This window comes from Vicugna pacos, chromosome 1 (assembly GCF_048564905.1).
Source record: "Vicugna pacos chromosome 1, VicPac4, whole genome shotgun sequence".
Taxonomy (NCBI): Eukaryota; Metazoa; Chordata; class Mammalia; order Artiodactyla; family Camelidae; genus Vicugna; species Vicugna pacos.
This window is the reverse complement of record NC_132987.1, coordinates 16,750,876-16,770,333: the sequence shown is the minus strand read 5'-3', so window position 1 is coordinate 16,770,333 and position 19,458 is coordinate 16,750,876. Positions and strand designations below refer to the sequence as shown.

General features: G+C 34.1%; 1 protein-coding gene across 5 annotated transcripts in view; it reads right to left on the bottom strand.

The window, feature by feature from the left end:
- NCK1 (NCK adaptor protein 1) overlaps window positions 1-19,458 on the bottom strand; it is a 69,507-nt gene that overhangs the window by 12,553 nt on the left and 37,496 nt on the right. For 4 of the 5 annotated variants that reach the window (XM_072956767.1, XM_072956680.1, XM_072956727.1 and 1 more), the window contains one exon: window positions 6,869-7,113. In XM_072956767.1, the coding sequence (XP_072812868.1) occupies window positions 6,869-7,094 (226 nt within the window). In that variant the 5' untranslated portion in view covers window positions 7,095-7,113. Of the gene's footprint in view, window positions 1-4,502; window positions 4,593-6,868; window positions 7,114-19,458 lie in introns of those variants that run through there. The other variant, XM_031678070.2, reaches the window with a different exon arrangement.

Sequence of the window (19,458 nt, the reverse complement as noted above, 5' to 3'; positions counted from 1 at the left end):
CAAAAGTGTAGGTATAGCTTTCAATCTTCTCCTCATTCCAATCCACTAGTCTTACTTCTCTCTCTTCCTATAGCATTGTTCTCTTAACCAAAACAATGTATTATTAATTATTCAGAAGTTTTTAAGAATCTGGTTAAACATTGTGAATACTCCTTCTTCACACAACAGTTGTCCTCTTCCTAAGGCAAATCTTTGTACCCTTTAACTATTCTATATTAACCTGGTTTCCAAATCCTTTGATAAACTTGATGTCAGTATTTGGAAGCATCTGAGTTTCTCAATACCATTGTTAAACTATATCAATACTCTTGTCATGTTTTATTTAGCCAGCACACACATAACGGAACAACTGCATCCCTTCATCTGAGCACCTCACAGATCTGAATCAAAGCCATCATACAATGCGTTGAGATTTTTTTTTAGCACCTACATCTTCACAGCAGCTCTTACTAAGTCTTCTACTCATGTAAACCATGTCAGGATAGATCCTTAGCAATTTTTTCAACTCCTTTTTAAAACTTAATGTATAATTTTACATTAATGTCTGCCTCTATTCATCTTACTTAATTCTCAGTTTTTAGCTTTCAAATTCTTTCTGAACCCACTGTAGTAGTTATGCTTTGATCAGCAGACCTTCTTTACCTTAAGCATGTTATTTTCCCTCCATCTAAATCACAGAGTAAATAAATGTTGAGTAGAATGAGGCCTAAGAAAGTATTACTGATTCTTACTAATTCTTTAGAGAACTACAATTCTGTTCTTATGTTCCTATTTCTTCAAAACCAGTTTCTCCTTTATGGATTTTCCCCTGATTTCTATGACACATGTAAGACTGATCATTTGTCTACCAGGACTACAAGAGTTTCAGAGTCAGAAGGGACTTCCCAGGATCATCTAGTTTCGCCCAACTCTCCTCTTTCTCACAAACTGAGGAAAGATTAGTTATATACTCTTGGTCACATGGCTAATAAGTGATATATCTAAGAGCAGAACTAAGGAATTCTAAATACAAATATATGATGTTCTTTCCATTGTAGGTTTTTTACTTAGATTTTTGTATTTTTATCTATTTATTTATATGAAAAACTATTGTTTTTTTTAAGTTATTCTCTGCTTTATCTAAAACAATGCACACTTTTTGTTCTCAAGGGTAGTCTGGCTACCACTAAAGGAGCACATATATCGTTTCATTCATTTTTCAAGTCCATTAAGGGAAAAGGTGGGTGAATACCTATTTCTAATAAGCTACAAAGCTAAATAAATATAAATTTTGGCTTGCTGCAGGCAGTGAAGAAAGGAATATTTTGGTCACAAATCTCACATCCTGACCCCTCAAGTCTACAAATGTATAAGTTAAGAATAATTTTCAACTTTCTAAGACTCAATAGAGAGAACGGTAATTTTATATTGTATTGATGGTATATATCAAATCACTGTATCAACGATCAATATATTCTTTTTATACCACTTCCAGTTGATTACAATCAAACTTAGATATGAAATCCACTGTATCATTGATAATCAATAACAACCACCATCTACCTCCCCACCAGAATGGAAGTTCTGTGAGAGTCAGTGTTAATTTTTCATTCTGTAAGTTTTGTCTGGCTTGCAGTAGGTAGGCTCTCAATAAAAATGTTGATAAACAAATGAATGAAAAAATAGGCTCTTCAAAAGAAAAACTAACCCCCAAAAATGAATTTAAAATTTTAACAACTCTTCAGAAAGTAAACAAAAAAGATATGTTCCAGAAGGATTCACTTTGCCACCAAAGTTAACCAAAGAAACAAACAAGTCTGAGGGGCTTCAGCATGGTGGAACAGAAAGATGCAGAGCTCACCCTCTCCCACAAATACATCAAAAATACAATTGTTCTGTGGAACAATTCTCACAGAATACCTACTGAACTGTGGCAGAAGATCTTATAGAAGTGAAGCTGTAAGAAAAATTTCCATGTAACCAGGTAGGACAAAAAAATAAATAAATAATAATTGGGACAGGACCTGCACTATGGGGAGGGAGCAATGAAACAGTGCCCTCATCCTGGGAAGCCGTTCACCAGTGGGGAGATCAGCCAGGAGAGAAGGGGAGCTTCAGAGGCTCAGAGAGCTCAGTAGCTGCTTTGCAGCAGATAGAACAAAGAGAAACCGGCACCGAGGGTCCAGGCAGTCCCCAGCCCAGGCTGCAGGGCTGCTGAAGCTCGAGCTTCAGAGGACAGATCTGGAAAGAGGAATGGGTTGGCTGTGTGGAGACAGTCAGAGGGGGCTGGAGCGTGGTATGGGCTAAGGCTGTGAGTGTGTATAAACAAGCCTGGGTCCACCATAAAAAACACCATTGTTGGTGTGTATAAAGGGAGGGGCAGGACCCTGCCATAGCAGTGTCCTCATTGGCTTGCTCTGTAAGTGCAGTCACTGGTGGGTTTCCCCCAGCTGAAATCTGAGCCCATTTCAAGGGGCTGTGTGACATCGGAAATTGGGCTGAAATATGAGCTGGGTCCCGGGCAGCTTTGACTGATTTGTACCACAAATGCCTTTGTATACACAGCACTGAGGGACATCCTGAGCAGAATACTGGTGCAATGGCTGGGGTGGATCCAGCGTTAACACATGCCTGCACACCCAGAGCAGGGGATGGGGTCTGGGCTGACCCTGTAGCCCACAGTGGATCCAGGAGCGTGACTACACACAACTACAGTGGGTCCTAGTGCCTGACTTCAACAGACCTGCCCTGGTAATTTTGTGAGCACGGCAGCTGAAGGATACCAGGGCCTACACAGACTATTTCACCAATGAAGATATATAGATGGCAAATAGCCACATGAAAAAAATGCTCAATATTGCTAATTATCAGGAAAACTGTAAATCAAAACTACAATGAGGTTATCATCTCACATCGGTCAGAATGGTCATCATTAAAAAGTCCACAAACAATAAATGTTGGAAAGGGTGTGGAGAAAAAGGAACCCTCCTACAGTGTTGGTAGGAATGTAATTTGGTGCAGCCACCATAGAAAACAGTATGGAGATTCCTTTAAAAAGTAAAAGTAGACTTACCATGTGATACAGCAACCCCATTCCTGGGCATATATGAAGAGAAAACTCCAATTCGAAAAGATACATGTACCCTAATGTTTATAGCAACACTATTTACAATAGCCAAGACATGGAAGCAACCTAAGTGTCCATCGACGGATGATTTGATAAAGAAGTTGTGGTATACACATACAAAGTAATACTACTCAGTCATAAAAAAGAGTGAAATAATGCCATTTGCAGCAACATGGATGGAACTAGAGATTATCATACTAACCGAAGTCAGACAAAGAAAGACAGATGTATCACTTATATGTCTTTAAAAATGACACAAATGAACATATTTACAAAACAGAAACAGATGTAAAAACATAGAAAACAAATTTATGGGAAAGTGGGGGTAGGGATAAATTAAGAGTTTGGGACTAGCAGATACAAACTACTATATACAGAACAGATAAACAACAAGGTCCCAAGCATAACAAAGGAAACTATACTCAATAGCTTTTAAGTACAATGAAAAAGAATATGCTGTACACCAGAAACTAACACAACATTGTAAATCAACTATACTTTAGTTTTTTAAAAAAGAGTCTTAATCTCAGTATTTTTAAAAAAGAGTCTCAATTCCAACATTCCTTTTCAATAAAGTGCTTGCTCCCTTTACATTCTGCCCTTTCCTGGACATCTCTCGACAGGTTACTCTGCTTCCTCAGACTCCTTATGCAGAATTCCTGTGCACAATTTCTCTGCTCATTTTTCTAGAACCACTGAGCAATTGTTCAAGGAGATCAAATCAATTTCACTGTCATAAGAGCATAAAAGGCCCATCAGTATATATACAGATTAGGCTCTTATTAGCAATAGTATTACTTTATGACCCAAACTCAAAACCAATCCAAGAATTCACTATTTTTTTCAGTATTTTCATATTTTTTGTATGCAGTTTGTGCTCACAACTCATTTCAAAATGCCAAATCTCACATTTACCAAAATAGCAATTTCTTGCAATCTGATATAAGTCAAAGCATTCTCTTTACTGGTGCTTTTATTAAACATTATCTTGTACAATGGTCCTCTGAAATCTAAGTAAAAAGCACTAAAAACAGTATCATGTTACTTCAAATATTGAGGGTGAAGGAATCTGCTCACTTTATCTTTTTTCTCATATTTTTAAAGTTTACAATTTAATTCACTTCAAATACCAATGCTAAGTTCAAAGAACTAATTGCAACAAACTCGATTATTTATATCCTCTTCTTATTTATAACTTAAACACCGATACGAAAACATTTTTAAACTATTTTACTTATCAAGTCAAAGCTATTACTATTTGATGTATCACCAATCACTTAGCTTGTTTCATAAACAACATAAAGCACCAGTCTTTATAAATCCACCATGTTCTCTCCATATAGTTTTCCTTTAAATTCATAAAGGTGAAACAGATTTAATAAACAGATTAACTTACTGAAAAAATCTTTAAAGACGTTTAGCCAATCCATTCTGAAAAAAAATCCCGTGTTCTCTTTTGTCAGTTTGTTAACTCAGCTCAGGATAATTCGCAATGAATTTCCTGGTTCTGCAACACTGAAACTCCCCACACCCAATCCATGTGACTTGGCCCACACCCAGGCAACAGAAAGTTTTCCTGAGGCTTCTCTCTTTTCAAAACATTTTTGCCGTGAACTCTAACAGAACCTATAAAACAAGTATATCATGATGGCCACAAATATGACCTTTATTATTCAGACTTATTTTGAAAGAAGCTTTTAAGTATATATTTTTTTTCAATAGTTGAAAATATAGTCATGTATTCATTCTTCCCTTTGTTTTCTCCTTTTCTTTCTTAATCTTCAAATAATGTCTCCACCAGCACAATCACTGTGGAAAAAATCCATTAATTATATGGAACAATTAAGTTACAAAAATGGGATTAAGAAATTCTGAGAAAGGAGACAAAGAGTGTCTGATGCAAAAGATGGATTTATACCAGTATACAGGTTAACCATATACGCCACTACCTTAAAACAGAATGTTTCCAAGTACCCTGGAAAACAGCAATAACTAATATAGTAATAAAACTAACAAAGCCTAGGACTTAAATAGATATAGTCTAGCTAAAATCATCTCAATAATATCAGAAAATAGTACAGGTTTCCCAGGAGTACTGACAAATCATAGAAATTGTACCTCATTAGGCTTTTAAAATTTATATGCAGTCATATCTAAAACTGGGATTTTTTTTCCTCTTTGCTCTACGATACTAGTTTTTCACTATCTTTTGTTAATTACTGTCATATCTGCTTTAGTCCCAGGACATCACTATCTTTTTAAAAAGGAACATGATAGTTTATCTAGGTGTGGCCCTAGCCCTTTCTGTACCTTCATCACTATGAGACATATTTTCTTGATAGAAGTTATCTTAATTTTCCCCAACACCTCTAATTAACATGCATTAAATAAATGTCTAGTATATACAAAATCAGAAGTATTCCTGATTCTAATTTTGGCTCTTCAGCTATTCAAGGACAATTTCTTTCTGACTGTCTTCCATTTCATAAGTGTACTGTTTTCCATTTAAAAACTAGTATTAAAACCTAATAATAGTGGCCTTATTTGTAAAACCTTAAAATCTCAGAAAAGGTAGCCCTAGTTAAAGCAGTTAAGTATAATGGTGAAAATTCAGATTAATAACTCCATTTATTAAATTACTTTTAGAATACTAGAAATGTTTTTTAGCTCAGAAATTGATATTCCATATTTTATATCTTACTTTGAATTGTACTGTGTTTTAGTTTTTACTGTTTACAATGGGTAAAGACATAGAACTGTCTTCTATTACTGGTAATTGAAAGAATGTTCTAGTACAGAATAACAATACCTCTGAATAAGAAATAAAAACTAATGTAAAGCAGTTAATAATATTTTATATTTGTCAATCATGCCACATTACTCCCAAACTATCTTTTTGCAAGGAGAAATTCTACCTTTTCTCCTACATACATACAAAGAACTATTAAGTAACAGCATGCTTGCCCAAATACCTGAGGGAAATTCTGTCCCTCCCAATTCCTTCCTGTTAGCCAAGGAGAATTTAAAAAAGAAAAAAGGCTAGCTCTCATCTGTGCATATTTCCTTCCTATCACAGCAGCTTGGCCAAGCCCAGTGTAGAGTAGGTTCCCTTATCTCTGGCCCTAATAGAGGGCCAGGAAAAACAAACAAAATTTAAAGTTAGGGGAATAAAGAAGAGGAAAAATGAGAAAATAAAAAAAGAGATCAGCTTTGTAGATGCTAATCTATAGTAATGTTCCACAATTTAAAACTCTTCTGTCAAATATAAGAATAAAATGATGGTTTATTTTAAAAGCAAAGTTCAAAATGTAAGCCATTAGAGCAAAATAAGCCATTAGAGTAAAACAGAGCAATGTATCATGTAAAATAAACTGTCTTAAGGACAAGGAGGATACTCTTCATCTCACTCATTTATTCCCATCTCAATTCAATGCAGAATCTGCCTGAACTCCAACAGGCACTCATGGTTCCAGGAGCCCCTGTCAGAAGAGCAGAATCATTTCCACTATCAGCATCACTCTGGCTTGACTCATGAACTCTGGCCAGACCCACCAACTAGATTTACAGAAACTGACCTTCACTAGTCTCCTGACTTGAACACATGCTATGAGCCAAACTTACCTTGCCTAGCTGAAATCCCAGCCCTGGCCTTTTCTAGTCAATTCTGCCCACTCCTGCCAAAATTCTGTACAAAGAACCAAGCTCTACCATCCATTTTTAAAAAAGCATTGTTGTTCTTGTTTTAATACAAAAATAACTTACCTAAGGTATCTTTTAGGTTTTTTACAATAGATGCTTTTCGGGCACTGTTTTTCCTTTCCACATAGTTAGAAGGCACAAAACCCGTTTTATTCATGGAATTTCGAACTCGCCACCAGGACTTAGAATCATCCAGAAGCCATAATCTCTCATTCTTCTTGATATCCAGCTCTTGTTCTTGTTGGGCCACATAATCAAATTTGGCTACTACCACCACTTCTTCTGCCATTTTCAGCAGCTTCTGCACTCTAAGCACATAGAAAACATTTCATATAAGGTTTAACTAGTAGTAGTCTACACACTTTCCAAAAGAGACACATCTAAGAACACTGAAAGACTGAAAATAAAAACATGAAAAAAACTAAAATACCAGGCACATGCTAATCAATACAAAATTGGTGTAGTTAATATTAACACACAAAAGGACTGTAAGGCAAAACTATTACTAGTAACAAAGAAATTCGCATATCATGATAAAAAGTTTTTATTCAATATATATATTGAATAAAATATTATAACAGCTAAACTTACATGTACTATTAATGTAGCTCCAAAATAAATCGACAGAACCACCAAGAAAAATAAGCAAATCCATTGTCTTCAGAGGACAACTTTTAACATATTTATCTCAGTAATAAATCAAGGAGACAAAAAATTAGTAAAGCTAAAGAAAAACTGACATCATAACCATTAAGTCTGATGTAATAAACATATACAAGTATTACTTCCAAACAGAAGAATACAAACAGAACATATACAAAAGTTGACCAAATGCTAGCACATAAAAGAGTCTCTTACATTTTTCACTTGGTATCCTACAACCACATTCTCTGACAGTCATAACAAAAAGATAGTTTTAAACCTTATATATTTAGAAACTTCTAAAAACTCATGAGCCAAAGATGAAATCATAATAGAATTTTGAAAATACTTGTAAGTAAAATAATAAAATGACTACAGCATTGTGGGATGCAGCAAAAGAGTGTATAAAAGGAGACTCTTAGTTCTAAACAGTTACCTCAAAAAAATAAGAAAAGCTAAAAATAAGTAATGAACAGATTATCTGTCTTCAGCTAGAAAAGTTGAAGAATATAAAGTAGATAAAAGGAAATAATACAAATAAAAGCAGAATTTAATGAAACAGAAAACAAAGATATAGAAGAAAGGCTCAACAAAAGGTAGTTACACCAGGAATAAAAAGGGAATTATAATTACAGATGCTACAGACACTCCAAAGACATAGCAATATTAAAAACTTTATCAATAAATCTGAGAATAAGTAAAATGTACAAATTTATAGAAAATTAAAATAACAAAAGTAATAAAACTGAATCCGTCATTAAGAAATCTTCCCATAATGAAAACACCAGGGCCAGATGGTTTTACAGGCAAGTTCTATTAAAATTCAAGGAACAAATAATTCCAATTTAAACAAACACTTTAAGAACAAAGAAAGGAAATGCTAAAAGCCTAACTCACTCCTGAACCTAGATTAGCTCTCTGCTTTCTTCAGAGAGATTATTTTACATAAATAGCTACCCCTGGTTCAGCAAACAAATAAAATCAGTTTCTGGTTTTGGATAATGAATAGCATTCTGCTTTCTTAACAATGAAGCAAATTCTTCAATGTACTCAGAGAAATGCATTTAATCTAGAATTCAAAAACCCCTAGCATTCAAGTGTAGATATTGTATCTACAAGGTAGATACTTTTGGGAGGAGGGGGCAAATTGCAAGGCCTCAAAACCTACCACATAGTCTTCTAAAGGAATGACTCAAGTATGTACAGCAGCAAAATTAATAATGCTTAAAAAAAAGAGGATGCTCTGGTATTCAAGTATTGACAAACAGAGAAAAATCAGAAAAGTTAATTTGTATTCTTGCAACTTTTCTGTTTGAAATTACTTCCAAATAAAAAGTTACAACTCAAGTCTAACTAGCTTCAAACGTGTATTTTGGTTAACGAAAGCCTTCCCTACATAGTAGAATCATTTATGGAGCTTTTATAAAAATACAGGAGCTTAGGCCTTTACTTCAGAGCTTCTCATCAGGAATTAGTATTTTTAGGAATTAGTAATTCACTCAGGAATTAGTGTTTTCAAAAGCCACCCAGCCTAGCAAGTCAAAACTTTTAGACAATAAACACTCTACTGCAAACACTACAGAAAAACTGGCCCCACCCATACCAAAAAAAGCTAAGAAAGAAACCTGGACTTCTCCCCTTAAGAGGCTATATGGGGCACTCCAACATCCCTGCCTGGTGGTGTAAGTAAAGACCAACTAAGAAGCCAGAACTTTCATTACCCACCAGCCAGACAGAAAATCAGCAAGGATGTAAAGGAAACCAATAACACATTCAACCAACAGGATCTAGCCAACATTTACAGAATATTCCACTGAACAATAGCAAAATATACAAGTTTTTCAAGTGCTCATGGAATAAATACCAAGAAAGACCATATCCCGAGCCATAAAATAGATATCAACAAATTTGAAATAACTGATCATATAATGTGTTCTACAATAAAATAAAACTAGAAATCAGTAACAGAAAGATAAGAGAAAAACCTCCAAATATTTGGAATATACTTCTAAATAATCCATGGGTCAAAAAAGTCTCAAGGAAAATCAAACATAACACTGAAGTGAAAGTGAAAATAAAACCTATCAAAATTCATGTGACACAGATCAATCTGCAAAAATCAACTGTATTTCTATATACGAGCAATGAACATATAGACAACAAAATTAAAAGCAATACCATTGAATAATAAAAGGAAAAAAATGAAATTAGTGTGACTCTAATAAAACATTAATATGACTATATGTTGAAAACTACAAATGCAGATGAAAGAAATCAAAGATCTAAATAAAAGTGTTTAGGAATAGAAGATTCAGCACAGTAAGGATGTGAATTGTTTCTAACTTGATATATGGGTGATATAATTCTTATCAAAATTCCAGCAAAATTTTTTGTATATATAGGCATTGTTATTCTGTAATTTTTACGGAAAGGTAGAATAACTAGAATAGCTATAACAATTTTCAAAAGTTACAATAAAGTAGGGAAAAACTTACTATGTAGCTACAGTTAAGTAAGGTTGTACATATTTGCAAAGAGATAGACACATATATTAATATAACAAAGGAAAAAAACCTAGAAATAGACCTACACAAATATGCCCAACTGAATTTTTAACGAAGGTGAAAAAAAGTAATTCAATGAAGGAAAAACAAATATTGCAAAGGCTAATGGACACCAATAGACAAAAAAAAGTGCACTGACTTAACCTCACACCTTATACAAATTCAAGATGGATGACAACCTTAAATGAAACTATGAAACCTGTAGAAAAATATCTGCAAGAAAATCTCAGGCTACAGAGCTAGGTAAAGAGTTCTTAGGCTTGACACTGAAAGCAAAATCCATAAAAGGAAAAACTCAACAGCAGAAAAACAACTCCAATTAGAAAACAAACAAAAGACAAAGAGACATTAACTAAAGAAGATATATAAATGGCAAACAACCATATGAAAAGATGTTCATCATCACTAGCTAAGAAAATGTTAAATTAAGACCACATTGAGACATCACTACACACCTATCAGAACAGTTACAATAAAAGAGTGATGATATCAAGTGCTGGCAAGGATATGCTGAAACTGAATCACTCATATATTGCTGATGAGAATTTTAAATGGTACAAATACCCTGGAAAACAGCTTGGCAATTTCTTGTAAAACTAAACATGCATCTACAATACAACTGACCAATTGTACTCCTGGGCATTTATCCCAGAAAAATGAAGACTTATATTCATGCAAAAACTTTTACATGACTGTTTGTAGCAACTTAAGCTGTAATTGCCAAAAACTGTAAACCACCCAGATGTCCTTCAACAAGTGAATGTTTAAACAAACTGTGGTATATCCATGCCATGGAATAATACTCAGCAATAAAAAGGAAAAAATGACTGATATGTGCAATAACCTGGATGATGTATCTCCAGGGAATTATGCTGAATGGGGCGGGGGGAAGGCCAATCCCAAAGGTTAAACACTATGTGATTCCATTTATCTGACATTCTTGAAATGACAAAATTATCTGGGCTTATGGATGGGGTGGGAGGGTGAAAGAAGTAGATATGTTTATATAAAGATAGCATGAGGGATTCTTCTGTTAATTGAAATGTTCTGCAGCTTGATTATCAATATTAATATCTTGTCTGTTACATTATACTATTCTTTTGCCAGATGTTACCATTGGAAGAAACTGGGTAAAGAATACACTGGATCTCAAAGTCAAGATTTCTTGTAATTGCATATGAATCTATAATTTATCTCAAAACTAAAAGTTTAACTGAAATAAAACAGACTGATTAAAGATAAAAGCAAAACAAAAAATAAAATATAGAAATAAATTTTCATATTCTTGATGCAAGGAAGTCTTTTATTATCATGATTCCAGTATTAGAAATCATAAAATGTAAAAAAATTTAACTTTGGTATATCAAAGGGCACTAGTACCTACTGCTGCTGTAACAAATCACCACAAACTTAGTGACTAAAAATAACACAAATTTATCATCTCAGTTTCGAAGGTCAGAAATATGAAATGTGTCTTACAGGCTGAAATCAAAGTTATCAGCAGAATTGTGTTCCCTCTGGAAGTTGTAGGGGAAAATCCTTTCCTTGCCATTTCCAACCTCCGGAAGCTGTTTCCATTCCCTGGGTCAAGACTGCATCACTCTGATCTTTAAGTTAGACTGTCACATCTTCTTTTCTCACTTTTAACTCTTCTGCTTCCCTCTCATAAGGACCCTTACAATTTACTTTGGGCCCATAAGGATAATTCAAAATAATCTCCCCAATTCAAAATCCTTAATTACATCTGCAGAGTCTCTTTAACTATGTAAGGTAACAACATATTCATAGGTTCTGGAGATTAGGTCGTGTACATCTTTGGGTAGTCATTACTGTGCCTACTATCACATCAAAAAACAAAGTTAAGAGACTAACGTGCTGGGGGGAATATTTGTTATATGTTCAAGTGTCACAGCCAATTATATAATTAAAGCTCATACAAATGATGAGAAAAGATAATAAATGAGTTTAAAGTTGGCAAAAAATAAAGATCATTTATGGACGTGAAAGTACAAATGGTCAGAAAGCACTGGGAAAGATTCAGAATGTCCTTATAATTATAGAAATAAAATCTGAAACCAAGGTACTATTCACTACCTATTAGAGTGACCAAAAAATACCAACATTATCTAGTGCTCCTAGAATGTAACATAATAGGCATTCTACTGCATTATTGACATTATAACTAAAAATTGTTATAAAACTTTAAATTTTTTAATTATGGGAATTTCAACATACACTAAAGTAGAGAATAGTAAAACAAGCCCCATACATATTACCCAACTTCAATGATCAATATTCTGCCTCTGTGGTTCATCTGTCCCCTGCAACATTTGGTGGGAGAGCTGGAATCCTATGACTTCATCTATAAGTACTAATAGATAAGAACCCATACCCCACAAAAATTAACAATGAATCAAGGGCTCCCTCTCCCTTTTGGCATCTGGTAAAACCTGTAACACCTAATCAGAATATGGTTTTAAATGCATAAAAATATGTAAGGTCACAAATAAAATCAATTATATTGAAATTCAGTTATCAAAATATTTTTAAAAACTTGTTTTGTTAAAAATGTTTCTTCGTTAAGGTTAAGAGTACCTGCAACAATTCTTTCATTTCATCAATATTAATGTTTAATTTTTTCTGAATGAATTTTGTTGTCTTTTAACAACTGGTTTATTTGAACTAGGATCCAAGCTACATCTGTACATACATACACTTTGGTTAGTATGTTTAAGTTTCCTTAATTTTTAACACAGTTCTCTTTCCCTGCCATTTATTTGTTGAAGAACCTGGCTTTGTCCTGTAGTATTTCTGGCATTTGTGGTCTTGATTGACATGCATCCTCATGGCACTCCTTTATCTTCCCTATCTTCTGTAAACTGGCTATTATATCTAGAGGCTTTACTCTTTCTTTTTCTCTCCTTCCCAGGTTCTTTTGTTGTCGGTGTAAGAATACTTAACAGGTATTCTTGTGTACTACTTATTGCCAAAAAATAGGCGGCACACTATATCTGGCTGCCCAATTATCAGTTGTGTTAAGACTGAATGGTGGGATTATGAATATCCATTATCAAGTTCCCCATCAAATCTTCAGCCAGTGGTTTTCTCAGCCACTGATGCTCACTCCCTGGATCTATTATTTCCAAAATGATGATCTGCTTGATCTACCTGCTTTTAGAAACTGTTCTTGTTCTACAAAGAACATCATCTTATTAATTACTTGATTACCCTAATACACAGACCCTACAGGAAAGGCAGAATATTAACTGGATAAATTCAAGTTTCCATTTTTTGGAGATCACATTATTTTTCCTTTTTAAATTTAATTTTATTTTATAATTACATAAAATATTTAGATGGTTTCTAAAAGTAAAGTGTCGGACAAGGTACATTTAGAGGGGTCTGCTTCCATACTCACGTTGTCTCTTTTTTCTCTCCCTCTCCCAAAATGATAACCATTTTTTATTTGTCTTGGGTTATCTTTCTATTGCTTCTTTCTGAATATATAAGACATTGGTAAATTAGAAACGCCAATTTTCATGTCCTCCCACAACAAAACATACACACTCACAAAAGGAGGAGGCACACTATGTATATAATCTTTGAACCTTGCTTTTTAAATATAAAGATCATTATAGAAGATCATTCCATAGCAGTATAAAAGAGTTCTCTTCTAATATAATTATTTCTAACTATTGCACAGTACTTCATCATATAGAAGTATCACAGCTCCCTCAACTAGACCTTACTGATGGACAACAGGTTGTTTCCAGTCTTCTGGTATTAAATAGTGCTGCAGTACACACACACACACACACACACACACACACACACACACACACACACACGTACACACACGTACACACACACATATCACTTTATTTTCCTGTTTGTGTGCCTCTAGGTCACAGGCGAATGCTGAGATGAAGCTTAAGGTTTATATAATTTTGTGAATATTGCCAAATTTCCTATCTGTTGGCTCTTTATCCTTTTGTATTCTCAGCAATATATGATAGTGATTATTTCCTCACAGCCTTGCCAACAAACTAGGTTAACCATTTTTTGGATTCTGGCCAACTGGATAGGTAAGAAATGCTATTTCAGAGGTTTTATTTGTATTTTTCTGTTACAGTGAAATTGAGCACCTTTCCCCCAAATGTAAGGAACATGTGCATTTGTTTTTCTGTGTGGACTGCTTATTCATATCTTTTGATCATTCTAGTGTAGCTTTTCTTTTTCACTTTTTTGAAGCTCTTTATATAGCAGGAAATTTACCTTTTGTCTTTGGCATAAATTGCAAATTTTTCCATTTTGTTATTTATCTTTTTAACTTGATTAACATATATTTCAAGAACAAAATTTCTGAAGGACAACTGTCAAAACTGTAAATGCACATTTCTTTGAACCAGCAATCTACAAACTACAGGAAAAAATGATAAAAGTACCCAAAGTCATTTATGTAAGAATGTTTGCTGTGGCACTGCTAATAATCAAGAAAAATCAAGAATGAAATGTACAATAACAGTGTCTAAATTATAAATACTGGTATGGTAAAATGTCCAAGATATATGAAGCAAATGGTGCAAATTCCAAAACAATGTTTATTATGATTATGTTTTTTTAAATCCTATTACATATGCTTGTATATGCACTAAAAAGTTCAGGGAGGATATACATCAAACTGTACAGAGGTAGCCTCAGTGAGTGCTAAGATTGGTATGATTTTCCCTCCCTACTCCATAGATAAGTATGGTTTGAATATTTTCAGCAGGTACATACTTAATTCTTTAAATGTATTATAAAAAGAGAGAAAACCAACTGAAAGCTAGTTAATAGGAACTGGCATCCAGAACACAAAGTATGGGTAAGGAAACATGGGGCAGGTATGAGCTAAAAGGAAATGTCAGAGTAGTAAGGAGGTATAAAACTAAATCTGCTTTACAGCAGAATTACATTTAGAACCTAAACAATCAGAATCTAAAGCAAAAAACAAACAACACTCCCTCCAAAAAAAAACCCACTTAAAATTTAGCTTTCCTTTGATGACCATTTCTTCAGTTAAGTACCAAAGAGCTAACTTTAATTTAGAGTCTGTATAGTAGGGAAAACTATGTATCTTTAAAAACAAGTAACAAAGTGAAATGACATGTGTTAATACTACAAGAGGGACAGCAACTGAGATCAACTGAGAAAACAAAATAATGCTTCCCACCTCATGCTTACACTGGAACAGGTGCTCAGAGTAGACTGATAGGTAGAAACGTATACAGTTTTAACAGCCATTTCTCTCTTACTTTCTTTTAGCCACACTTATTTCAAATGACATAAATTAAATATGAAATGACTCCACTGCACTTTGAGCCAACCTAGAGGCCTGGTTATAAGGTTGTCAATTAATATTCCACATTCTCCTGCAAAAGCTTCAGCTCCATGTTTTCAACTACACTAATGATATTTGCACTGGGATGCTCCTGGCTCCTACTCTTGCTTTCAGGATCTGGACTCCTATTCTTTTGTCTTTCTGTCCCTATACCTACTACCTGAAACCAGGAGCCTTACCAACCAGTGTCCAATTCCTCCCCTGACATCAAGTGTTGGATTTCCTTCCTAAAATCTGTACTGCTGATTTTGATCCCCACAGACTGCCAGCTCTGCTCTGATTACATGAACATCATGGACCTTGGACTTGACATTAGTCCCAGTTTATAGTATTCACACCCTGCTTGCCTTTTTTTCCTGGGCTTATTTCCTGATCTCAGTTTGTTTTTCAAATTCACTTCCAATCTCTTTTCCAAACTGGACTCGTACTTCTGGCTTTTTCTGATCTGGTTACCACAAGAACAGAACCAAGTTGGAATTAAAGAACTCAATAATTTCAATATGTCAGTAAGGATAGTATGGAATTTACTGTTCTACAGATCTTCATAAATTACACCATTCTTTCTTATTGGAAAGGGATCAATAGATTGAGCTGGAGAACTACTAGTTTAAGATGAGAGGTTTTACACCCACACAAAGGCTGGGAGTCACTAAAAATGTGTCACTCTATACCAAGGAATGTTTAATGAATGTCCATAATTCAGGTATATCCTAGGATTTCCCTCATAACAATCCTTTAAAGTATTATCCTCACTTTACAACTATAATACAGACACTAACAAGCTAAATGGCTTTTCAACCTTGGAAAATAAATGGTGAAAACTGGGAGTCAAATGCATGCTCTTTTCACTTCCCTAGAGTTCATGTACTTTTGATTACCATGCTGACTCTTAAGGAACAGAAAAGGAGTATAAATGTTATAAATACATGGAAACCAATGACTACTAAACCAGCAATTCTCTAACTATTTGGTTTCAAAAATCCCTTTACATACTTAAAACTGAAGGCCCAAAAAGCTTTTTTGTTTACATCAGTTATATCTATCAATATTTACCATGTCAGGAATTAAAATTAAGAAAATATTGGGATACTTTTAATTCAATTAAATACAATCACATTTAATCCAATGCATTTTAACATATTTTTATGAAAATTATACCTTCCAAAACAAAACATTAGTGAAAAGAGTGGAATTATTTTACATTATTGCAAATCTTTTTAATGTATGACTTAATAGAAGACAGGTGGATTCTTACATCTGTTTCAGCATTTAATGTATTACAACACTGTTTAGGCTGAAAAGAAAACCTGGTCTCACACAGATGTAGTAAGAAAAAGATGAAGAGTATTTTAAGAGTCTTTCCAGATAACTGTGGATTCTTTTTTGATACTACACTAAAATCTGACAAGCACTAGAGTTTCTTAAATACTAGTTTCTAACATGGAATCTAAAAGTTTATCAATGAACTTTTCCATCCTGTTTTACGTATTAGAACTCATTGGCCTAAGTATTTTCAATTCCAGGAATGATGAGTGTAAGCCTACTGTAATCTCTCTCCCCAAATGATTACAATTAAATCTCCAGGAAAACACACACACACACACACACACATACACACAGAATCAGCTACCTAAAGACTCTGAAACATATATAGGTAGATTGGAGAGGGGAATCAATTTGAAAAAAGACCAATACAGCAATGATAAATTTCCTTTTGGTCACCCCCACCACACACACACACAATTTCCTAGCTTTGACCCAAAGCCAGGCAGAATAGGAAACTGCGTAGCAGGTGCAGTAAGGAAAAAACTCAAGAGAAGCTCATTTGGCCAAAAGACAGTGGGAAAAGGCTCTAGAAAGCCAGAGTGAGTTAAGACCATAAGGGTTTCTTCTTCTTTTTTCTTCTCCCAGCTCTGTCTTAAGGCCAGTCTCTGTGTGGATCTGTGCTGCTGCCACAATGGTGGAGATGGCACATACATTAAGACCCTAAGAGGACACCTATCCTTTCTCTCACCACTTCACCCTGAATGCAGGCACAGTCATGCCCAGAACTGAGCAACAACATGGGAGACTGAAACTCAGATAAGAGAACCCAATCTTTCTGGTCAAAGAAACCAGGAAGACGGGTCGCTGGGAGCTGGAGAATATGGGGAAAACCCCTATGAAAGAAAAGCTGAAGAAGGTAATCTATGACAAAGACTCTACCCTTGAACAAACTCTAGCCAGGCTCCTCTGAAAGCAAGAGAAAAATTTTTTTTCTTGAGAGCAGGTGAAGGAACTGTTCTGTACTTAAGACTGTGGTAGTGATAACGTAACTCTAAGTATGTGTCAAATCTCACCCACATGCCAAAAAGTGGAGTATATATAAACTAAAACAAATATATAGCAGAAAACATTCGCTGATCTGCCTTATGGTTTAAATGGAACTATTTTTACTCATTCATGGTTTTGTATCATCAATATACATTCACTGAGTTTTGCAGACCTTCCAAATGTTGACATCTTAACATCATTGCACTTCATGCATTCTCTGCAAACTCCAGAGTCGCAACAGAAACTGAACATCACAGTCTAATGAAAACAGTTTTGGCCTTGTAAACTACCTAGAAGGTCCATTTTAGGAAACTTTAGAGAATTGCTAATCTAAATATGGGAATAAAATCAGGCCAAACACCTAACAACATTTTCTTCCCAACCTACTTCTACAAATTCATTAGGTAGATCTATATATTAATGACACTAAGTCAATTTATCAATCATCTTATCAAATCATTTTATTATATTGTGTATGATCTGTAAACTATGAGGAAGGGCACTGTTTGCTATGTATAAAGATCATGATAAATATGACCATTTTTGGCAAGCCAGTTGTTACATTCTGAGGAAAAATTAAAGAACCAGATAGTGACAGAAAAAAATTCTAAAGGGAAATCTCAAACTAATATAAACGCAATTTTAGAATCTGCTGTACTTTTAACACATAACTTGACAATTTCCTGTTTCTGATAAAAATCAGCAGAGTGACAATACCCAAGTGACTAGCTCCGGAAGTTTGGTTGGGCTACAGATCTCTCAGTAAACAATGAAGAGGGGAAAATCCCCAAATAACCAACTTCAATATGCTGTAAGTAATGCAAAAAGACAGGTCAATTTATAAAATTATTTTATTCTATTCAATGCTTTAAAACTTACTCTCTTCTCAAGTAATTTTAATTGCTAGATATGCTTACTAATAAAACAACATGGATGAGAATCTCATCATGAGGAAAACAAAAATTTACATACTAGTCTGAAACAAAAGACTATTTAAAATCAAGGCTTTTCTTTTTGTTTTTAAAGAATAGGTGAAATAAAATGCCAACTTATCCTATCTACTTTTGAAAATACCACTTTAAAAACATCCTTAATATGAGAAAGCACAAAATAATGACAAAGATTAAAGTCCCATGCATATCAAAATTCATTCACTTACTCATTCAACGAATGTTTACTGAGTAGTTACCACAGACCAGAACAGTGAGCTAAAGCCTGAGAGTAAAGACAGGCATATCAAGCAAAAATCCTGCTCTCAAAATATAGATTATAATTCTATTTCTTCAACAACTGATTTAATTAATGTCTTTTATATACAAGGCATTAATCCTTATATGGTTATTTTGTCAGGTATCACAAAACTTTACTTATTTACTCTCTGAATTACAATAAGCTATATCAAGATCACAATAAGAATGCATTATCATTTCATAATCTGAAGAATAGTACATTTTATATAATTTAGTCATTATATGTTATTGTAAAAGCAGTATAATAATCTTGCTAATACTGCTAAATTGTAAGCAATTATGGCATAAACCACCACCTATGACAAAAGTGTAAAATAATGAAAAATTTAATGTCAAATTAATACAACAAATGTAAACATATTAACTGATCTAATTCTTATCGTACTTCATAACAACTAAACATAAATGGGTTAATAATTGACTATAATCACATTTTTATGTGTATTTTTAAAATTGTAGTAAAATATACGTTATGAATTGAACTCCCACCCCCTCAAATTGAGA